Source organism: Hyperolius riggenbachi, chromosome 4 (genome assembly GCF_040937935.1).
Source record: "Hyperolius riggenbachi isolate aHypRig1 chromosome 4, aHypRig1.pri, whole genome shotgun sequence".
NCBI classification, from domain to species: Eukaryota; Metazoa; Chordata; class Amphibia; order Anura; family Hyperoliidae; genus Hyperolius; species Hyperolius riggenbachi.
The window spans coordinates 251454884-251474238 of record NC_090649.1 but is presented as its reverse complement, the minus strand read 5'-3'; the positions used below and the strand labels follow the sequence as shown (position 1 = coordinate 251474238).

The 19355-nt window shown below is 42.1% G+C and overlaps 1 protein-coding gene across 2 annotated transcripts in view; it reads right to left on the bottom strand.

Moving 5' to 3' along the window:
• The window catches only part of ZNF292 (zinc finger protein 292), a 70410-nt gene that overhangs the window by 8738 nt on the left and 42317 nt on the right, over window positions 1-19355 (bottom strand). For both annotated transcript variants that reach the window (XM_068231122.1, XM_068231121.1), the window contains exons 4-7: window positions 17698-17833; window positions 10998-11200; window positions 8530-8666; window positions 7984-8125 (exon numbers count right to left, since the gene is read on the bottom strand). In XM_068231122.1, coding sequence (XP_068087223.1) covers window positions 7984-8125; window positions 8530-8666; window positions 10998-11200; window positions 17698-17833 — 618 coding nt within the window. The remainder of the gene's footprint in view (window positions 1-7983; window positions 8126-8529; window positions 8667-10997; window positions 11201-17697; window positions 17834-19355) is intronic.

The window sequence follows — 19355 nt, the reverse complement described above, 5'->3', positions numbered from 1 at the left end:
AACCAGCCATGCTAGCGACACACAGCTTGTCGCTAGCTGGCTGTTTACCTGAATGCTGTCTGTCACCGCCGCTCCCCCGCCTCCTCTATATCGCAGCTCCCCGCCTGCGTCCCTTCTCTTCCCGCCTCTGTAAGCAGGTTGGAAGAAGCCGCTAGCATGGCGGTTTTTTTTTAATAAGGGAAAGCAGAGCGCAGGGGGGATGCCTGGAGGGACACTGTACAGACACAGAGGCTGGCGATTGTATGCAAAACCAGCCTCTGTGTCCTAATAGGGTTCTTCAAACCCACCTCGGGTTCTCTTTAAAAGATACCAGAGTCGAAAGTGAAGCTGTAATGGGTAGGGGGGCATAATCAAAAAATTCATCACATCTCCCATTCTCCTCCGTCCCATGACGATTTACTTTGGTCAGTTCCATTCTCCTGGGCGACCTCAAACCCAGACCTACTGTGCCACACATGCCCTCCTTTCTGTTCCCCTGTGAATGCGTAGTGATGTTACAGGACAGGAGCGCGCTCGTTCCTGTGTCTCCTGTCCTGTGAAATCACTCCGCGCGGCTACATGGGAGCAGAACAAACATACTGTGCATTATGTCCGAGTTTGGAGTCACACAACAGAACGGGACTGACTGGAGGAGAATGGCGGAGACGGAGGGGAACGGGAGGCACGGTGCGTATTTGATTATGCCCCCCTACCCAGTACAGCTTTACTTTTTACCAGCGCCTTTCGGCTTTGGTATCCTTTAAGTTTGGGCCTAAAATATGGCAGCTCAATCACTACAGCAGAGATACACATTGGACTGCCTCATTCCCATATATAAAGTTGTACATTTTTTCAATCTACGCAATGAAAGATAGTGAACACACATAAGCTCTATGTAGGCTTAGCATTAGATGTTCCCATGTTTATCTCATCATGCTACAGGTCTGTTCGAATATATGCTTCAATTACCGTATGTGAGAATTATTTTTTTTTAAAGTCTTACTGCGTATGCAATACACGTGTATAAAAGGTCCACAATAATGTCTGTCTCAGATAGGGCACCGGTAAAGTGGCAAAACTGAATAAATTCTGAGAAATAAAAAAGGTACAAGAAGTACCATACAATTATTCAGTATAGCTTAGAAAATGTAATAAAATCTTCAAATCTTAGCATTCATGATTGCCACCTGTATTGTTTTTATCTGGATCCATTTATGTGAGGGTAAATTGTTGAAGAGATTGACTTTTTTAAACAATGAATAACATTAAGCTGTACTTAAGTATATTAAATACAAAATTAGATTTTATACTGTTCTAATGTTACAAAGCACATTTCCTCCAGGGAAAGTGGTTAAAAAGCTCAACTCAAGCAAAGCAACACAGATGGATACAAAGAAAAAGTTGGGTAAATTAACTATAGTATATTATAGATATAGTATTTAACCCTAGCTTTTATTTAGAACTAAAAATCAAACATCTGCTTTAGTAGTGAAATTTTGATCAAAGCTATATGTAATACTTACCTATATTACTCTATTAGATTTCATTTTTTTAGAATTAAGCTCCTGGATGTTTTAAAAAAGCTCTTAACTATGTCAATTACTGCAAGTCATTGTGTTGTATTACATTATATGTAACCTGCCTTAGGGCTCAAACCCACTAGCAGCCTTTTTTAAACGCTACTGATTTGAAAAATCTCTTGCTAATGCAATGCTATGGGGGATTTTTATAAAATCACATCACTGAAGTGGAATCAAAGGTGTAATGATCATCGGGAGGACCAGAGAGGAGTCACCTGCCAGGTAAAGTACATTGGCCTCAATTCACTAAGATCACGCTGGAGATAATAAGGCAAGAGGAAACTTACGTCCACACAGCGAGAGAGTTCTCTTATCTCTTCATTCCTTAACCTGCTGAGCGGTCTGGACGAGCTCAGCTCGTCCAGTACCGCCGGAGCCTGCCGCTCAGGCCCTGCTGGGCCGATTTGGCTCAAATAAAAAGCAGCACACGCAGCCGGCACTTTGCCAGCCGCGAGTGTTACCCGATCGCCGCTGCAGCGCGGCGATCCGCCGCATGCAGCGGCGAAAGAGGGTCCCCCCAGCCGCCTGAGCCCAGCGTAGCCGGAACAAAAAGTTCCGGCCAGCGCTAAGGGCTGGATCGGAGGCGGCTGACGTCAGGACGTCGGCTGACGTCCATGACGTCACTCCGCTCGTCGCCATGGCGACGAGGTAAGCGAAACACGGAAGGCCGCTCATTGCGGCCTTCCGTGTTACTTCTGGCCGCCGGAGGCGATCAGAAGAACGCATCCGGAGCGCCCTCTAGTGGGCTTTCATGCAGCCAACTTTCAGTTGGCTGCATGAAAGTTTTTTTTTAATTAAAAAAAAACCCCTCCCGCAGCCTCCCTGGTGATCTTAATAGAACGCCAGGGTGGTTAAAGAGAACCCGAGGCGTGTTTGAAGAATGTGATCTGCATACAGAGGCTGGATCTGCCTATACAGCCCAGCCCCTGTTGGTATTCCAAACCCCCCTAATGTCCCCCTGCACTCTGCAATCAGACATAGATCACAGCCGCCCTGTGCGTACTGTTTTTACATCTGTAGTGTCAGTCTCGGCTGCTCCCCCGCCTCCTGCCCCACTCCCTTCCCTCTAATCAGCGGGGAGGGAAGGGAAGAAGGCAGGGACCGGAGTACTGCAAGAGGCAGGGAGAGCAGCAGACTGACACTATAGAGAAAAACAGCACGCTGCGACACGCTGTGTGTCGACAGCACGGCTGTGATTTATGAGGTATTGCATAGTGCAGGGGGACCTTAAGGGGGTTTGGGATACCAACAGAGGCTGGGCTGTATAGGCAGATCCAGCCTCTGTAAGCAGGTCACATTCTTCAAACCCACCTCGGGTTCTCTTTAAGTTACCTCCTCTGTAGTTAATTTACCTCCTCTGTAGTTATTTTACACGCAGTTAATTAAAGCGGAATATAACCCTGCATTTCAACTTTGCTCTAAAACATTATTTACAGCATATTATATGCAAAAAGCATTTTTTTTTTTACTAGACCAGCATTGGAAGGGTTAAACACAGAGGTTTTAAGTTCCGTGCAGACGTTCAGATAGTTACATTCTATTTAGATATATGTATATATTTAGAAATGTTACACACTTTGGCTGTCCTCCAACTCCTCAGTGAGAGAGATGAGTCACATTCAACACTTAGATACATTTATGTAAACAAAAAGTATCTAACTCAAGTTCGGATGCGTCTGCAGAAATCTCCAGGGACTTTAAAGCCCTGTGTAACCCTTCCAATGCTGGTCTAATAAAAAAAAAAATGCTGGTTGCATATCATATACTGTAAATAATGTTTTAGAGCAAAGTTGAAATGCAGGGTTATATTCCGCTTTAACAGCCTGTCTTTAACTCTGGAGTTATTTTAAGGATTGGAGAGTTCACTTAAAGACAGAGGGCGTTAACTTTAGGTTTGTCTGAGGTAAAATGTTGACATGCCTCATCACCATGGTGACCACTCTAGAAACGTTATTAAAGACAGGAGATAAGCTTAGTGAATTGAGGCCATTATCTTTATTTTCAGGTGACATCAGAGATATTATGGGACACTAACTGGGCCCAGATAGGAAAGAAAAATACAAATAAGCTTGTGGAATATAGCTATGATTAAGGACCTGCGTGTCTGGAACACTCCGGCTGTCAGCCGTCTTCTGGATGTACCAGTAAAGAATCCTGGATTTCATCTCTAGGTAGTGTGCTGCGGGCTTCTGTAATTGCTCCTGGAATACTGCCAAGTTTGCTGAAAAGTTAAAAGGAGCCCAAAGGTGCCAGACCTATGGAATCTGCCATATGTATTTCCTTTTAAACAATACTAGTTGCCTGGCAGTCCTGCTGATCTTTCTGGTCAGTAGGGTCTAAACACACCTGAAACAAGCATGCAGCTAAACTTGTCAGATTTGTCATAGACATCTGAGTCTTATGATAGGATTTAGTTGAAAAGTTGAAAGGGTGTTTATTTCTGTTTGCTTTGTAAATAAATGAATCACATTTTATATCACACTGTGAAGGATGCTGTTCAGTCTTTAAAATTAAACTCTCAACCTGAAAATAAAAATATATGAGACTATGTTCTGTGTTACCATTCTACTTTATATTATCTGTACTAGGAGGAGAGGAAAAGATGGGCTACGGGTAATCTCAAGAAATTGCTCATAATACACTATATGAAGAGTATAACAAAATTACTTTATTAATTGCATATAAGGATAAAAATGTTTGTTTAAAAAATATACTGAGATGGCCACCCCCTCATACAGACACCCACATCTTACAAACAACCCACACATGCATTCCTTAGCTCTAGTGATCACAATATAAAGATGCGGCAATAATAGAGCTCAAGTGCACCGGTCCTCTGCACTAAAGGATCATGGTGCATTACCATTCTACTTACCATTAGTAAAACACATACAATTAATGGTCTCATAAATGTAATTGAAAGTTCAGGTTTGCTTTAAAATTTTGTAAGCTTTCAAGTAGCTCAATTTAGAATAAATGCGCACACACACACACACACACACACACACACACACACACACACACACACACACACACACACACACACACACACACACACACACACACACACACACACACACACACACACACACACACACACACTTTCAGTCAATTGGTAGTCATTTTATCTTTTCAATGCTTCAGTAAGGAAGCAGACAATGTTTAAGCTCAAAATACAGTGCTCAATATGCAGGGATTTGCATCTGATAATCAGACAACAGCTTGCACAGGAAGCATAGGTCCCACCAGTTAATGCAGATACAGTACTGATAGTGTGCTCCTCTGTCTATGCAGCCTGGATGATGCTGTAGCGTTGCAGCCATGCAAGTCACAGATGACAGGCAACTCCCTCAGTAATCAGGCAAGCTCCTTACACAGGAGGCATAGTTCTCACCAGCTGGTGCTTTTGAGGTAATCCATGCAGGCCCACAGAAGTGAGCAGATAGCAAGTGGCTTGCAGCATGCCCACTGACCACGTCTCATAGGTCTGCTACTGACGTGTGACGCATAAGACGACCCACTTTCCACTATAGCCAGATACAGAATACCCCAGGGGCCAAAAACAGCCTATAACATAAGTTATATTATATCAGGGTTTACTATACCAGCCCATACTCCCATACACTGATAATTGTGCTTGGCGAGGACCTGGACATTTTTTGAAAGTATATTTTTTATTGAAGATTTTTCATAGAAAAACAAAAACAGGTGTGCCTGCCAACCGTGGCAGCACTAAAACAATTATAACATAACTGTTGACATAGTTATTCTCCATTCCGATAAAGTGCATAGGTAATAACATGATATCTTCCTACTTGGCCCAAAATTCCAATAAGAAACATCCTAACAGAAGATAACAAACAGTTGTGCCAGAAGAAGTAAGACCTGACTCGAGTGCATCTCCCCGCAAGACTCCAGTGAAAATCGTGGTATCACATTAACTTCAGTCGTCAAATTTGAGCTTGTAGTGTGAGATCCAGCAGGACCATATTTTCCCTAAATTTTTTAGGGCATTTTCTTTTAAGATATATAGGTTTAATAATAGCTAGATCCTTATGAACATATGAGGACCAGTCCTTTTTGGTGGGAGGTGAGGGTTGTTTCCATCGGAGTATGATCATTTTTCTAGCATATGCTATAAGGGACCTGTAGGCCTGCATGGCTGGAAAGTGCATTTTCAGCCATACATCCCAGCAGAAGTTGTTCAGGTTTTGGATCAAACGCGGTTCCAAATACCGCTGAAGTTCTAAGTGTATCTGTGACCAGTAAGAGCAGATACGTGGGCATAGCCATACCATGTGAAAAAAAAGTCTGCGCCCGGTTGCTGACATCTGCCACATCTTCCCGATGCAGCAGGGTCAATTTTACATAATGTAGCTGGAGAGAGGTAGCTTCTCTGTAAAAATGTAAGTGCAATAAGGCGGTCCCGTGCTGCAACACTTACTGTGACAAAATAGCCCAAAACGGTATTCCACATTTCAGGTGTCAAGTCTGGGATGTCTGTCTGCCATGCCAGGAGTAATTTGTTCATTTTGGCCTGTCCTTTAGAAGGAAATGTTTTGTATATGATGAAAACCACATGCTCTAAATCTTTTTTGATGAGTTCCCCCTCAGTGGTATGGGTCTGCACCAGCAGTGTTCTATTTCCCTTTAAGAATTGTACCCCAAAGGCGTGCTGTAATTGCAAATACCTAAAATGCATACTACTGCCCAAATTAGCATCCCATTTAAGGGAAGAGAAGGATTTTAGTTGGTGACCATCTGTGATAGGACCTGGACATTTAGTTTACTATATCCGCGTTTACTATAACGAGATTATACTGTGCATTGTATATTTATACAGTGGTTTGCAAAAGTATTCGGCCCCCTTGACGGTTTCCACATTTTGTCATATTACTGACACAAACATGAATCAATTGTATTGGAATTCCACGTGAAAGACTAATACAAAGTGGTGTACACGTGAGAAGTGGAACGACAACCATACATGATTCCAAACATTTTTTACAAATCAATTACTGCAAAGTGGGGTGTGCGTAATTATTCAGCCCCCTTTGGTCTGAGTGCAGTCAGTTGCCCATAGATGCCTGATGAGTGCTAATGACTAAATAGAGTGCACCTGCCTGTGTGTAATCTAATGTCAGTACAAATACAGCTGTTCTGCGATGGCCTCAGAGGTTGTCTAAGAGAATATTGGGAGCAACAACACCATGAAGTCCAAAGAACACACCAGACAGGTCAGGGATAAAGTTATTGAGAAATTTAAAGCAGGCTTAGGCTACAAAAAGATTTCCAAAGCCTTGAACATCCCACGGAGCACTGTTCAAGCGATCATTCAGAAATGGAAGGAGTATGGCACAACTGTAAACCTACCAAGACAAGGCTGTCCACCTAAACTCACAGGTTGAACAAGGAGAGCGCTGATCAGAAATGCAGTCAAGAGGCCCATGGTGACTCTGGACGAGCTGCAGAGATCTACAGCTCAGGTGGGGGTATCTGTCCATAGGACAACTATTAGTCGTGCACTGCACAAAGTTGACCTTTATAGAAAAGTGGCAATAAGAAAGCCATTGTGCCCTGGGCTTTATCTTTATGCAATAAAGAGCTTAAATACATCTACGTGGTGCTGCTGATCTCTTCTACTCATCTAATCTGACAGAGCTGGAGCTGTTTTACAAAGAAGAATGGGCAAGGATTTCAGTCTCTAGATGTGCAAAGCTGGTAGAGACATACCCTAAAAGACTGGCAGCTGTAATTGCAGCAAAAGGTGGTTCTACAAAGTATTGACTCAGGGGGCTGAATAATTACGCACACCCCACTTTGCAGTTATTGGATTTGTAAAAAATGTTTGGAATCATGTATGATTTTCGTTCCACTTCTCACGTGTACACCACTTTGTATGTCTTTCCCGTGGAATTCCAATAAAATTGATTCATGTTTGTGGCAGTAATTTCCTTTCTCCCATTTAGTTGACCATTGGGCTTTTGGCATGGCTCGCACTAAAACGTTGATTAAAAAAAATAGCATCTTTGCCTGGTTAGAGTAGGACTCACCAGATTGGGGACACTTTGGCACAGCTGGTGAGCTAAAACGCATTAAAGCGCAACACTCTCTCTACACACACACACACACACACACACACACACACACACACACACACACACACACACACACACACACACACACACACACACACACACACACACACACACACACACACACACACACACACACACACGTTGAAAATCATTCATGGTCTGTAGCTTCATTTACCAGTGGAGAGGTAAATTGCACAAGGGAATCGTCCTCCAGGAGTTGCCGTATGAGCTTGGGCCAGCGTGATGAATGGACCCCCAAACAACAAGCTAGAGAACTATGCATAACGTCAGCCCTAAACAAATGAGAAATCTGTTACAAAGCTTACCTCTGACTGAATAACTTTGATGAGGAAGAAGATGTGGTACACGGTTTTTGTTAACTGAGACAACTGGCGGCATATTTCCAGATATACTTGTATAGAGGGCTCAACCCGTCTTTGTAGTTTGCTCCAAAACAGAGTCAGTTCCCTGCGGGAGAAAAAAGCAAATTGTTAGGACAAAAAACCCCATAAAGACTTGTTTCTATCAAATACCTTCAAGACAATGCCAGACGTAATTATGAAAATGAAAATAATGCCTAATAGTTATGTACAACAAACCTTGTCCAAAAAAATGGGTAGTAAAATCTAAGCATATAATAAAAAAAAACAGCCTTGCTTTCAGTAAACACAGCATTAAAAAACATTAAGCGATGCAAACAATCCAGATTGGTGTTTTGTGAAAGTAAAGTGGGCAACCACCTGAGATTGTTCTGTATGGCCAGCCATCACATAAAAAAGACCAATATTAAAGCCTGCAAATTACAAAAGTAGAGCCTAGAATGTCTTCACAGAAAACATGATCTTTCCTCAGGTCATTCTTACAAATCTTACCATGCACAATACATTTCCCCAAACTGTAGCTGGCGAGACAGAAATGCAGCACACAGTATCAGGGAGGTCTTCTCATCCCCTTCGGATTCCAAATTACAGATCATTTCCAGAGCATCCTTGCAGTCTACTCTAGCGATCTAAGAAGAAAGATAAAGGGAAATAAAATGTATAATTTGTTACTTACTTAATTACTTATATTGATACTGTTACTTGTTAATTACTCATATTAATATAAAGAGTGATAGTACAGAAACAACAGCTACCCTCTACAATGGTGCCTTACAGTTAGACCTAAGGTTTGATCTGTTTTTCTGGCAGAACACAAGTGTATTTGTAACTCCTGTCTGCTATTGAGACAAATGGCTTGGGCAACTATTATTGCATTTGACAAAGATATACACCGGAGCAAGAGAGTGAACAGAAGGGAGGTTGTGTTGCCACACCTCACTGCCCATTCACTTGAATGTAAGCCAGCCTCTTGCTCCAATGCAGAGGTAGATTTATGGTAATGTCAGGTCCACGGATGGTCATTGCGATACAAATAATTGAGTTGATGCAGGATTATGCAAATATTGTATGCAAATGTATGCAGCTTGAAAATGGACCAATCGAATTTTACCTCAGCAGGATTTCATTTTCAAGCTGCATATATTTGCATAACGTAGCATCAACTCAAAATTATTTTACTGTCCCTATAGAAAAGGGTTAAAAACAAAACAAAAAAAAAAGGCTTCAAAAAATTCTGCCTTACCCTTAAATAGGCACTGGCTAAGGCCTTATACAGGCAATGATGTGTGGTTTGCACAACTGAGCCTGGTGAGGATCACAAGTGAGAGCCTAGCCTAAGGGTCAGTAATACTATACTACACGTTGCACAATATAATCTTACTATACATGTAGTATAAGGATAAAAATTGAGTTAATATACTTTGCGTGGATACTTCTAGTAGTCCCTCATATAACATAAGATTGTACACTCAAAGATTGTATCACTGATGGACGTCTTTATAGACTTTAAATTAAAGCTCAGTACAGACGTACTTTGACAACTTTGTATGTGAAGTCAAGAAAAACGGGTACCAAAATGGTAAAAAGCTTCTTCAATTTATCTGTTAAACTGCAGAGTGCCTGGTATCCGATAATGGCAGGGATTGCCTGATGGCGGAAACATGTGCTTGCCAGTTGCTTGAATGGGCGCTAACACCATTAACCTCCCTCCCTGAGCAGCAGAAACATCTTACCAATCCTCCGGGTGGACCTGCTACACATCCTACAGCTCCCAGCGGCTTTCCGGTCTCCTCTGTGTACGTGTCCCGGCGTGTCACCTGACCCGCAACAGCCGTGCATGGATGTCGGGAAAACACTGGGAGCTACAGGATGTGTAGCAGACAGATCCGGAATGATCGGTAAGTAGTTTCTGCTCTTAAAAATCCTATTTCCGCCCCCGTTATCCCCCTCAGGTATGCCGGTTAGTTGAAACTCCCGGATGCCTTCAGCCTTTACTCACCTTCCAGGCTCCAGCAATGAGCCGATGTGGACCCCTCCGCTCTGGCCTGCATCCCAGCTCATACAGCTGCTTAGTTCCGGGTCGCGGCTTAATGACATCATGAAGCCGGGACCCAGCACTTATGTCCGAGCAAGCGGGGATGCCGGCCAGAGCGGAGGGGAGAGCCGATCGCTGGGGGAAAGGCAGGAAGGAGAGTGGATCCTCTTCTTTCTCCCCCTACCGCCGCAGCTCTTACTAGTGATCCCTATGATCTGCCAGCGATCATAGTGATAAGAAGCCATACGCAATGGCTTCTGATCACTGAAGGGAGATGTCAGCTGTCATATGACAGCTTAAAGAGACACTGAAGCGAAAAAAAAAATGATGATATTATGATTTGTATGTGTAGTACAGCTAAGAAATAAAACATTAAGATCAGATACATCAGTCTAATTGTTTCCAGTACAGGAAGAGTTAAGAAACTCCAGTTGTTATCTCTATGCAATAAAACTATTAAGCTCTATGACTTTTAGTTGTAAAGTGGGCTGTTTTCTGACTTTCATTATCTCAACTGTTCCTGAACTATTTACTTTTTTCTCTGCCAGAGGAGAGGTCATTAGTTGATAGTCTGCTCTGAAAGAATCATTTTGAATGCTGAGTGTTGTGTAATCTGCACATATTATAGAATGATGCAATGTTAGAAAAAACACTATATACCTGAAAATAAAAATATGAGAATATTTTCTTTGCTGCTAATCTTCTAGTAATTATTCATAGTACACAACCAATTCACTATATCATATTTTTTTTCCGCTTCAGTGTCTCTTTAATCTCCCCTCTCGAGTGCGCACAATCGGGGCGGGGAGCAGCACCGCCTGCTGGACGTAGATCCAAACTATGTCGGTCCTAATGTGGTTATGTTATGTGGTGGTTATGCTTTCCACATAAATGCATCAGAGAGGACAGAAAAATACTCACATACCTCTTCAATCAGTTTTATATTTGGCGAGGCTGCGCAGAGGCATTTCAGGTACAGTTGTTTGAAATGCCCTTTCGTGTTCATCTCTGTGTGGTCAGAACAAATTTTTGCCAGGAAAGTTGCCTCAGCCACTCTGGAAAGTTTAAGAAGTCTTTTAATTCGCATCTCCAATAGTAACGGGCCTTCCAAAAATAGAAAATCTTCCACTGTGGAAAGATGTAGTCCAGCTTTAGAAATCTGAACGATACAATGTCCAACAATTTTTAACAATAAAGCAAGACTGTCACAAACTTGGCCCAGCATATAAGTATATGAAAGGGTTGCCATCTGCTAACAGCTTTGGATCAAAATGCTATTTTCAGACATGCATCCTTGCTGAAGTAATAAGCAAATTCAACATTGGTCCTTCCCATCTACTTCTTAGTGACCCTGAAGTGGGAGGAGTAACAAGGCTGTTATATTTAGGATACCAGATCCTGTATGTCTAACACTTTAACCACTGGACACTAATTGAATAAGCAGGTCAGATGCTCAAACTAATGTCTGACTACACAAACTATGCTTGCTTCTGGTTTGTGATTCAATCACTACTGAAGCCAAAAAGATCAACAGGACAGCCTGACTACTGGTGTTAACAGGAAATAAATATGGCTTCTTCTCATTCAAATGGTCACTTTAAAGCTTATCTGAATGTGTTTTGTTTTTTTCCTGCCAAGTACATCCCTATTGTCCCACTTTAACATTAAGCAGGTAGTTAAACCTTAAAGAAAACCTGAACTGAAAATGAAAAGTCAAAATAAGCATACACAAGTCATACTTACCTTCCATGTAGTCTACTCCTCATTGTCTTTCTCCTGTCCCGCGTCCTGTTTGTTCACTGTGATCAAGGGAATTTTCCGTCCTCCATTTTGAAAATTGCCATTACCCATAACAGCTTTCTGGTCAGCACACAGTTAAACTGTAACATCGTCCACTTGAGCCATAGGGAAACATGGACATTACCTGGTACATCAGTTTTCCTCTCAGCTATAACTGACAGCAACTGATATTTTACTGACAGCAACTGATATATTTTAGATCTGACAAAATATTGTCAGAACTGGAAGGGATTATTGTCAGAAGAAAATGGTGAGCATCTGAGAGGAACTGATGGCAAGGTAACTATGTAATGTTCATTTGAAGTTACCTCATGTGTATATTTTAAATATTTTTACTCAGTACAGGTTCTCATTAAACTCAAAACACCAACAAGACCCACTTGCTCCAGTGACTGTCATGCTGTGTGATTTTTTTTCTTTAAGTCCTATGCTCAAGTTTGTGACACTGATTTTTTTTTTTTTTTTTTTTACAAATGGCCTGACAAGCTAATGCTTTCTGACTTTAATCAGTGGAGTTCATAAAATGTTATAGACCTGAGAACATATGCAATTCAATTTTTCTCATAGGTTTTCTCCTAGGTGATAGTTTCTCACCTTAGCAATAAAATGCCTTCTAATCCACCAGCAAGCAAGAAAATGTGCAGAATAATTTTGTAGTAGTTTATCACCTACTTTTCAGTACTTTTTCTAAAAAACAGCGCTAGAAAACAGAAAATGAAAAAATGATGTATAAGAAAACGTGGGAAAGACAGCGAATTGCATATACTCCCTGGTCTGCAATTTAGTGGCCACACAGATTTTGCTTTTTTTCCTCTAAGTATATTTTTTCTGTTGCCCTTCGTTCTCCAGCTCAGATGGACCTTAGTGAATCTAATAAAAAGGGTAAAAATATGCGTCAGAAATATGCACATATTCCTACTGCAGCTTACAAGAGATCAGCGGTATACCAATGTTACTAGCATTTAAAGGACAACTGTAAAGCAGCCCATACACTCAGCCGATTTTCTGGCCGACCGATCGATCCCGATCGATCGATCAATCGATTGCAAATCGGTTGGCCAATCGACCGATCGACGGCCGATTTCCATCGATTTCGATGGATTTCCATCGAACTTGCAGGGTGGAAAATTTAGGTCGATCTGATGAGATTGCTTATCAGTTTGCATTGGCCTTAATGGAAATCTGATGGCAAAAAAATGCCATCAGATCGAATTTCAATAGATTTCAAACTGAAATCTATTGGAATTCTATCCTGGTAAAAAATGTTCTAAAAACGCATCAGATAGATCATCAGATGCATTTCTTATCTATCTGCTGCCAATCTGACGAGTGTATGGGCACCTTAAGAAGAGGGATATGGAGGCTGTCATATTTATTTACTTTTAACCCTTCTGGCGGTAATCCCGAGCGTAGCTTAGGCTAAGGATAAGATGCTGGGAGCGGTAAGCCCGAGCTATGCTCGGACTAGCTAAAATAGCAGCTCCTGGTGCTTACCTGGGTCCAGCACGCGACCCGCGCTGCCCAGCAGGACCCCAGGGCTCTCTTGCCGGCCACCAGAATTCCCATCTCCTCTCTGCTTCCTGGATCCCAGTGGCCAATCAGCAGTGTGACATCATCCGGGGGGAGATGACAGATAAGCTCATTTAAAAGTACAGGATGTTAACAATATAGCCATTTGGTTCCCAAATGCTTCTGCTGATCTGCATTAAAGGGGAACTTCAGCCTAAACAAACATACTGTCATCAAGTTACATTAGTTATGTTAATTAGAATAGATAGGTAATATAATCTCTTACCCACCCTGTTTTAAAATAACAGGCAAATGTTTGTGATTCATGGGGGCTGCCATCTTTGTCATGGGGGCAGCCATCTTTTTGGTTGAAAGGAGGTGACAAGGAGCAGGAGACACAGTTCCAACTGTCCTGTGTCCTGATTACCCCTCCCAGCTGCACACGCTAGGCTTCAAATGTTAAATTCAAAATGTAAAAAAAAAAAATTGCACCAAAACAGCAGAATGAGAACAACAACATTAGAAATCCCATCATGCTTTGCACAGCATCAGGGGAAAAAAGCCCGGGCAGTTTTCTTCTGTGCAGCTAAAAATGAGGCTTGTATAAGAGAAACAGTTCTGATGCTGTGAAACTGTTAAAGAAACACCAAGCCTTTTCAGTGCTGCTGAGTCGATTTTTAGCCCGGAGGTTCACTTTAAGATGCCCATACATCTAGCGATTTTGCAGTACGATCGACCATTCGATTCGATAATTTTATCGAATCGAGAAGGAATTGAGAGAGAATTTAGTGTATTCCAGAATTCACAATTGACGAAAAGTGGCTGATATGTCGAATCGACCAGCTTACTCGATCGAGCAGGATGCAAGATATCGGCCGATCGCACAGGAATCTGCTACTGTTCACATGTCATTTGATTGAATTTTGCATTCAGAGCATGGAGACAAAACACTGGTCAGATCGATTAGTGAAGGTGAATCGCATAGGAATCATTTGTAATGTGTGGGCCACCAGTCGATCGACTTTTGATCAACTATACTGAAGTAAGATTCCCCAATAAATTTGATCGGTTTGTTGATGGAATCAGAATCACTAGATGTATGGCTACCTTTACCTTTTCCATTCTCACCACCCGACAGGTCCTGCGATGTCCCTTTGACGACGGTCGTCAGACGCCTCTTCCTGCCGGCAGGTATGTGCGACGCCGCGCGATATTACGCGTTGGCAGTGAACGAGACTTCAAGCAATCACTGTACTTTGCGCGGGAGTCCTTGAGGATATTAGCGATCTGAACCACGGTGACGGTCGTTATTGCGGCACAATGTTCGCGTGGTTGTACGCCTGTATCCACGTTGTGATATCGCGGAAACGACTGTTCAGTGCTCAAAAAGAGTCAGTAAAGCTATGTACCCATGACGCAATTTTGCAGTTACCGGTTTTTGCCTGGATTTTGACTACTCTCTGCCTGCACTGACCTCTCTGCATGCCACCTGTACCAACCTCTGCCTGGATTTTGACTACTCTCTGTCTGCCACTTGTAGCAACCTCTGCCTGGATTTTGACTACTCTCTGCCTGCCACCTTAGACTGATAGCAAAGGGAAAAAAGTCTGAAAGGAATCACGCTTCTACTGCCCCAATTATGATGCAATTTAAAAAAATACCTCACGCAGGAGGTGTATACTGTAGTCTGGTGCCTTATTTGCACAGTTTAACTATTTTTTACATTTATTACATTTATTCAAAAATTTAATTACTTCAACAATTTTGTGTTCTAGTGTTTTATAATATGCGGGTTGTCTACAAGACCATTATTCTGACATATTTTGGTGGGTTTTGACTTAAGAATTGGAGGCCTAAAATTCTTTGAAAAAAAAAAAATGTACCGCTTTCAGACCCATAAATCCAGACAGAAATGCATCGGAGGTTAAACAATACTAGTTGCCTGGCTATCCTGCTGATACTCTGCTTCTAATAGCCATTTAACCTGAACAAGCATGCAGCAGATCAGGTGTGTCTGACATTGTCAGATCTGACAAGATGAGCTGCATACTTGTTTCTGGTGGAATTCAGATAAAACTGCAGCCAAACAGATCAGCAGGGCTGCCAGGCAACTAATATTGTTTAAAAGGAAATAAATACGGCAGCTTCAATATCCCTCTCATTACAGTTGCCCTTTAAAGGGACACCTAAGTCAGGAATAAAAAAAAAAAAGTTTTACTTGCCCGGCCCCTGCAAGCTGTCCTGTGCCCTTGCAGTCACTGAAAGAGCCTCCGGTCCCCCGCCGCAAATTAGTTTTGTTTCGCTGACAGGCCCAGACAGGGTAAAGGGAGGGGGGACACCAAGAGCCTAATAGTGTGATATTGTATAGATGATAATTAATAATGAGTAATATAACAATTTAATACTCACAAACCAGGGTTACCATTAGGCAACCACTGTGAAGGCAGGTGGGGAGATTAACCTGACCCCACTCAGGATTAAAAGTCGCTCTCTGTAGATGGGAAGAAGATGGGTACAACCCTCCACCAAGGGTGGACTTAGCAATATGTAGAAGCTTTCCAGAGGCGCCAATAGAATAAAAGTCACTTAAACGAGCTTAAAACCGATGGGGCAGTGGTGGGCCTATCCCATCCATGCAGACAAAGCAAACAAAGGAAGGACTGTGGCATCAACAGTCAAACAACAATTTATTTATACTCCACAGTAAAATTAGGCAACGCGTTTCACGGGCTCAATCCCGCTTCATCAGGCCAATCAAAAAGGAGCATACAGCTTAACAGCATCAAAACCATACTGAGCGCCAGGGAGTCGGCAGGCTTTTTGCGCCTGCACAGGCCTGGCCACACGTATCCTTCTTCATGTTCCCATCCTCAATAGCGTCCTGCACAGGCGCAGAACGCCATTGCGGACAGGAATGCAAAGAAAAATATGCGTGGCCAGGACCGTCGGGCCTGTCAGCGAAAACGAAGCTAGCTGGTGGCAGGGGACCGGAGGCTCCATGAGTGACTGGGAGGGCACGGGAAGGCAGTAGGGGGCTGTTAGAAGCCACAGGAAAGTAAAACTGATTTTTTATTCCTGGCATAAGTGTCCTTTTAAGTTTATTCACTATATCACACACAATAAATGGCGAGTATCGAGTAAGCACTCGCGTGTAGAGTAGAGGGAAGCACTCATACTTGGAGGATTTTTACTCTGTGCATGAGCGCTTCCCTCTACTAGACCTGAATGAGCAATATAAAAAAGGGACCCAGTGCGGGATTGGTGGCATGTAGAAGGAGCCCTCACTAACGAGGTAAGTGTCAACCTTTTGTAGTCAAATTTACTTCAGGACTGCTTTTAAAATGCTATTAAACATCTTCATTTTTAAGGACCAGAAGCAGAAACATGATAAACAGCTATGTAAACTCCTCCCCCTCCTTTCTGACTGCCCTACCCCACTCCATAGAGAGGGGGTGAGTGACCTGTCAGCCATAATCCCCCTCATGCATCTTGACAGGGCGTGGTGGAGACTGGCAGGTACTCCATGCTTTCCTACCAGACAATTTGAGAAAACCGCAAGAGGTTCCTCAAAATAGACTGCACCACATCAACTAACATCACTTTATTATATATCTGCCGTACAAAAAAATTCACATGATAAAAACATTTAAAACACTTAACTCAAAATGATAAACTAAGGTTAATTAATGATTCATTTAGTGGCACAGTGCATTTTAAGGAACTTCTTGATCTTTTATTAAATTATATTTGCTACTGTAACATATAACTCATACCTGATCTTCCAACAATCACTTCCCTAGTTTCTGACCAATAGAACGTTGTGCTGAAAAACTGCCAAATGGTGACTAATCAAACAAAGTACAAAGTGTAACAGTTTTTCACATGTAACATTCAAAAAGCTGGTCAATTCTTCTTCTCCATAAGCAAGTAATTTTTTAAACTAGTGTTATCATTTAACCTGCATAACACATAAGAGTTCTTTATCGCTGCCAGTAACCTTACAATTTCTGTGAATATGCAGTACTATATTTCAGCCTTGAGCCAGTCACATGAAACCCAATACAGTATAATTACAGGAAAGGAAGCCTTGGCATTCTGTGTCTGTCAAAGCAATTATCTTAATTGAAATTAAGCTTGCTCTGCTGTGTTTATGACCTTGGTATTCCACAATGTCAGATGTAGAAGGACTGGTATCTATGAACCATTTCAAACCAGGTAAGAAAACTGGATGCTTGCCTCTCTGTTCATCTCTTCACAGATATCAACAGTGTATATAATTACTCCTGTATTCCTTAACAAGGAATAGCTGAAGTTACCTTGGCAACAATCCTCAATTTGATTGGTCAGGATGCCCACCAGACTTGGATCTGCCCACACGCCAGCTTCTTGAGACATGTTGTACAAGAGTGAAAGTTCATGGCTGCCATTTTCAGTTAATTGCTCATGAGCAGCCTAAATAAACATATGGAAAATGAATTGCTTTTTAGTTATTGGCACTGTAAGCTCATAAAAAATTGACACTTTTGTAGATATAGACCCCAACACTTGATATCTTGTATTTGATGCCAAAACTGCCTGCCTTGGTTTTCAGACAGTTTGTTACGATATATATCTTATTTAATATAAAAAAGTTGTTTTTCTTATGTTGCTGTCACTTACAGTAGGTGGTGAAAATCTGACAGATCTGTCCGGTTTTGGACTAGTCCATCTCCTTATGAGGGATTCTCAGTTATTACTTTACTTGCAAAAGCATTTTCTGAACAGCAGTTGCTCAGCTCAACTGTGAGAATAGTGTGTAAATGAGTAGGGAAGTTGACAATATTGTATAGATCCTCTCCAGGGAGTTTTTCTATATATTAGTAAAAAAGCTTAGCCTAGGCTGTTTAGCTATGCGGAATTCTCCTCCCAGAGCATTCTGGAAAACCAGTCAATATTTTCACTGGCTTTGGAATTCTCAGAAACAAACATTCCGCGGAGCTGCACCTGACCGGACTAAAGATGTTGCCAACCTGTGATAAATTTCAGAATGTAAATCAAGGCAAAGAAATATTTTTACAATGGGCTAACACGGATAAAAAAATTTTTAAGGAACACCGTAAAAAAAAACCCCAAAAAAACATTTTCACTACCTACTGTAAGGGCCCGTTTCCACCATAGCGTTGCGGAATCGCCTGCATTCCACCGCGGACAAAATCGCATGCGGGTGCGATTTCGCATGCGTTTTTGCCGCGATTTCGCATGCGATTCCGCATAGGTAAGGCTGTATGCGAATTTAACCATGTTACTGCCTGAGTAAATTAACATCAATACCTATGCGAAATCGCATGCGATTTCGCGGCAAAAAACGCATGGTCACCCCACATGCGATTTCCCTATTAGTTACATTAGCGGCGATTCGCGCACATTCCTTCTGCACGCAAAATCTGACGGCCCTGCCGTGCAGATTTCTGCCGCACCAGAAAACGCTGCCGCAGCCGCACAAGTGGAAACAGCCCCATCCACTTACATTGCCTATGCGAATCCGCGTGCAGTGCCCGCATGCGGATTCGCTATAGTGGAAACGAGCCCTAAGTGACTGCAATCTAGGAACCAGCTTTTGTAACAATTCTTCATAACTTGAGATGGGCACTGAAATCATTTATTTGGAACAAAGACCACTGCCAGTCTGACAGTTGAAGTATGTTTTATCTATTATTTGTTCAAAGAAGAATGTTTTCCATGCACTTATGTGAATATCGATTTTACAATGCACTTGTAAAGTGCTTTCCTGATTTTTTCCCGTAATTTCAGGTGACCCTGGATGCTACATGCGGCCCCCCCAAAAAAGGACCCTGTCAAACGAGACACTGCTGGAAGTAGGGCAGAAGCCCGTGTGAACCAGCTCTACTACAAGTAATGTGTTTTTCTATTGCATGATTTGTTTCCATGAAATAGGTTTCTGGCAGATCTGCTCTAAATAGCTGCTAAGCATTTG